The sequence below is a fragment of the Austrofundulus limnaeus genome, unplaced genomic scaffold (assembly GCF_001266775.1).
Source record: "Austrofundulus limnaeus strain Quisiro unplaced genomic scaffold, Austrofundulus_limnaeus-1.0 Scaffold2450, whole genome shotgun sequence".
NCBI classification, from domain to species: domain Eukaryota; kingdom Metazoa; phylum Chordata; class Actinopteri; order Cyprinodontiformes; family Rivulidae; genus Austrofundulus; species Austrofundulus limnaeus.
Window position 1 is genome coordinate 4,755 of NW_013954852.1, and position 4,620 is coordinate 9,374.

At 42.3% G+C, this 4,620-nt stretch overlaps 1 protein-coding gene across 1 annotated transcript in view; it reads left to right on the forward strand.

The window, feature by feature from the left end:
* LOC106511018 (uncharacterized) overlaps positions 1–4,620 on the forward strand; it is a gene marked incomplete at its 3' end in the record, with an annotated part of 15,696 nt that overhangs the window by 1,991 nt on the left and 9,085 nt on the right. Inside the window, 1 exon segment of the mRNA XM_013999755.1 lies at positions 398–480. Within this exon segment, the coding sequence (XP_013855209.1) occupies positions 398–480 (83 nt within the window).

The window sequence follows — 4,620 nt, forward strand, 5'->3', positions numbered from 1 at the left end:
GAAACTCTCAGACTGAAGAAGTCTCTTGGAGGAGAGACGAAACGTTTCATTAGAGAAGAACCCGTCCAGAAGACCTACACAGTTTTTTTCTTTTTCATATCGTGAAACACATCTGCGATGGCCCGGCCAGTGTACGAACCTCGAAATGGTTTTGTCTGCAGTATGACTCCGTGGAGTAAAACCTTTGTTAGTCCACTGTGCGGTTAAACTAATAAGAGACATTGGGCTAACGCTGCTTGTTCAAATATCAGTTAAGCTAAGGCCCYAAACATCTTGCAGAAGGTTCTAAATGTGTCTCTTCACAAAGTCGTGTAGTTTAGGTAATGTGTCCGTAATGTGGCCAAAGCAAAAATCAACAAGCAGTCAACTTCTTTAAATTTTGGTTTGTATGTTTCAGGATTTTGACCTGGCTGCTGTTTATGTGTCTGATGCCCTGTACAACAGAAACATCTACTTTGACACATCCCCTCAGGCTGTCAGGTGAGACTTTCACTTGTACTTTTACTTATATCTTTCATGTAAAATTTAGCCCAAATCAGTCAGCACTCGTGGAGTGTGTTTTAAAGCTTTTTTATTTACTGCCAAAAAAAAAAAAAAAAGAAAGAAAAGGTATGTCTCTTAAAAAATGTACTTCAGTGCTGAAAATTTTGGTGAACACTTAAAAAAAAAATCAATTTTAAGTGCAACTTTTTAGGATTCTGGTGTGGATTTTGACGTTTTTCCTGGTGGTTTCTCTGTGTTATCTGGGGTTTGGTCATGATTGCAAATCTGAAATGTCTGTAATCTAATAATGATTCTCCAGACGCATTAACACATGCATACTAGGGTTGGGTACTGAAACTCAATTCCAGTATGGCACCAGGGTGAACATCAACAGTAGTACACAGACTGAAACACAACTCTAAAGCCGGGTTCCCACCAAACACATTTGGAGCAGCCAAAATGCTCTTTCCGCATGCGTTTGGCTGCTTGTCAACAGCTGCCGTTCACACCGAACGCATCTAAAGACGCGCAATGGGAGGAGCGTCTTTGTTCTTTTTCTGGTCGGTTGACGTTTGAAGTAAAGATAAAATAAATAAAATAGCTTTGCTTTATTTACTAAAGGGAAAGCGAACATTGCGCACAGAGCAGATAATTAATCCACCAGATATTAGAGGCGCTCTGTCTGACTTTTTTTTTCTTTTTTTCCAGACCGAGACCAGACTAGAGGCTGTAGAGGGAGGAGGGTCTTGGTTTTTTTCCGGTCTGTCTTTAATGATGGGTGAAATAAAGATAAAATAAATGCAATGGCTTTGTTTTATTTACTAAAGTTTTGCCACTCCAGGAACTGCGAGCTGAGGGACTTTTTTTGTCCAGAGCTCAGCGAGCTGCTGCTGTCTCATCACATCGCTGCTGATCTCTCCAGCTAGAACTGCAGACTGTCCATTTCAGCTAAAAAGGCTCCTGTCAGTCTGTGTCGGGTTCATGAAACTGTCACGTGAAAAAAAATGTTCTCTCCTGATTGGTTGCTGCTGCGCGGAGAGCAGCCAAAGTTCAATTTGTTGAACTTTAGCAGCCGCTGCTTTGCAGCTGCCGCATGTGTGGAAAAATGCTCTGCTGCATGTTGCACACTGCTCTCAACTGGCAAAACGCGCCACTATGTGCTGCGCTGCACCTAGGTGCGCGTCCACCATAAACTTTGCATATAAACCGGCTGCTCCAAACGCGTTTGGTGTGTACCCGGCTTAACTTCGGTGCCTCAAAGAAAGCTGTTAAACTGCTCCCTCTGGTGTTCACTGTTAACAGTGACAGCCTCGGCACACAATCTCCACGGATGCTCTTGTACGCAATTCGACTCAGCTCGGTCTCGGCCCAATGCGTTTCTCCAAGTGCGCTCCACAGTGGCTCTGTCTCAGAACCTCCTCTCCGGTGGTTCAGGTAGAAGCAAGCACAGCACACTTAAGATTTTAACGTCAGTAGAATTCTGCCCGTGGATTAACTCTTGGATTGACTGACAGCAAATTTCCTCCTGGAGAGAGCTGTTTCTGTTTAGGAATATGAGCGCGTGGCGAGATACGACGACATGGTGAAATAAAACTGCCTTTTTGGTAAAGGCAGAACTTGTAAACACTTCCTGGAGAGAGGTGAAGGAGACGAAGCTGAGCAGATCACAGGAGGTATAAACAGCACCGTGATAATAAATGAATGAATGAATGAATGAATGAATGAATGAATGAATGAATGAATAAAAAGTGAAGTCTGAACGGTAAGACCACAACTGCTTTTTTAATATTATTTTATTATATTATCATTTAACACAACAGTTGGAAGCTGCTGTGGGCGGTCCGCACATTATCACACCCACAGAGTGAGGGACAAACTGTGTGGAGACACACGGACACAGAGCAGAACCGACCCGACCCAAAGTGAATCGAGAAGAGCCAACTTCATGGAGAGGGGCTAAACTGGTGTCGCTGCAGTGAACAGTTATCGTGTGTGTGTGTGTTTTATGTATTTATTTTTAAAGTACCGATTTAAATACCGTTTAGGAACCGGTACCGTTTTGAAGGTATCGATTTAGCACCCCTATCGAATTAAACCCTTTCAATACCCAACCCTAATGCATACACYTCACAAAGCTTACCCATTTATTCTAGTTTTAAATTTTAGACACCAAACGTCTGCGGTGGGCAGAGGCACAGTCCGGTGAGAGCGGGGTGAAGTTGGTTGGTGGTTCATTATGWATTGGCTTTGGTGTCTCTCCTGGCCTCAGTGAATAGCTGGGTTTCAGTCACGTGGTTTCGAAGGCGGAGCGATCRCCACTGGAGGGCAGGGGGTAAAATGTCTATGGAGGAAACTACTGTAGACTAAACTACTGTAGAGAGTTCATATTGTATGGATTTAGATCCTATTTCAAGATATATAACAACAATTTGTTCAGAAGTATGTCAGTCATGACTCGTATGATGAAGATGAATGAGTTTTTGAGAGAATCTAAAGAGTTGCTGAGGCTATCGGTACCACACACGTCTTAAATCACCAGGTGGTGCCAAAATAATAATCATCAAAAGGTTTTCTGACGAATAATTCTGCACGATTCTGCCCAACCTTGTGAAGCACTGAAGATGAAAAATGTAGGAAGCTCACAGAATGGCAACGTGAAAAGTGGGTTTTAAACTGTCTGCGGTACTGTCAGGAGGAGCAGGTCTGCAGTGATCACTTCGTTCAGAGGTATGTTAGCTGCRAACATGTTTTAGAGGTTATGTTTACAATTAGTAAGTATTAAGTTACTGTTAGTTTAATGTGGACGCCATCTGGACTTTTTAGCTTTCTGTGTAGTTAGGTGCTGGATGTTTGTTGATGTTAGCCGCTACTGCTAGCATCATCTTGGAGCTGTTTGGTACGGAGGTTGTGGATCGACCCGCTGAATAAAAAGTTCTACARCTCCAGTTGTTTACGGGCTTTCATCAGGTGTTCGGTGTAGTTAGCGCCGAGTTAGCGCCGTCATCATCTGCCCCTGCAGACTGGAAACGGGACCGATTTCCCCGGTAGTCCGCTCCGTGCTCGATCTTCTTCTCTTCTCTCTTATAATCGAAATAGTGAATCACCTACTTCCTCATCAGAGTCCTCYCTCTGTCTCCGACTGTTTTTCCTCCATCTCTGCCTTTGAGCTCCTCTCCTCTCTGCAGAGGTTCTAACTGCAGCTCGGTCCATCTGTCCGCAGCTGGAGCTCCACGTTCATCGCCTTTTTTTTGCATCAAAGACACTAAAAATAACTAACTATTCACCCTAACTATGAAATATAGTTGTACAAAAATAATAAATGTAATAAATTTCACATATCTCATTGCTGACTTCCGATCTCCTGTCTCTCTATCGCTGCCGAACTTTATTCAACTCCTGCCTCTTTTTATTTTTATCCTCCTGTAGATTTTTTGCTGCTTGTCTAGTATTTTCAGGCTTCAGTCAGAAAGGAGTTTGGGGGGTTTAGGTTTGTTCGGCATGGTGGGGGTGACACCAGAGGGTGGAATGAGGTGTTTCCCCCCCATGAATCAGCCCTCTTTTGCATCCTCCTGCTGCAACGTACTTTAAATATGACGAACATTAATAAGAAGTGCCATAATATTTTTTGATTTTTTTTTTTTATAGTTTCAGTAAAATGGTGTATAATTATTTTTTATTAATTCAGTCAGAATGATTGGAGCACTCGTAAACTACAAAAGATATGGGCATTTTTTCAGATAGCAGATCCTCCACTGTTTCACTTCCTGCCTCCAGCCGAACTTCACGCTCTCACGGCACTGCATCYTGACGTCACGTGAAACCCTCCTATTGGTAATTTGTGAAATTGCGTAATGTCTGTTACTTATGACCTTCATAGGGTTTTGGCTAATGCCAGGGGAAGTGCTGCAGAAAGTGTGGGCATGTCAAAGAGATATTATTATAAATTCAACACTACCAATGCAGTCACACTTTTTTTTATATTGTTTGCTATCCTGACTCTCCTGTATAACTTTCAACTCCCTTWTGTTTTCTGTCTGTTTACCTAAGTAAACAATGTTTTTTAATGCTTTAGAAATTAACACTGGCAATTGAAAATAGAAAATATTCTTGTACTAAATTAGGATTTTTTAAAATGGC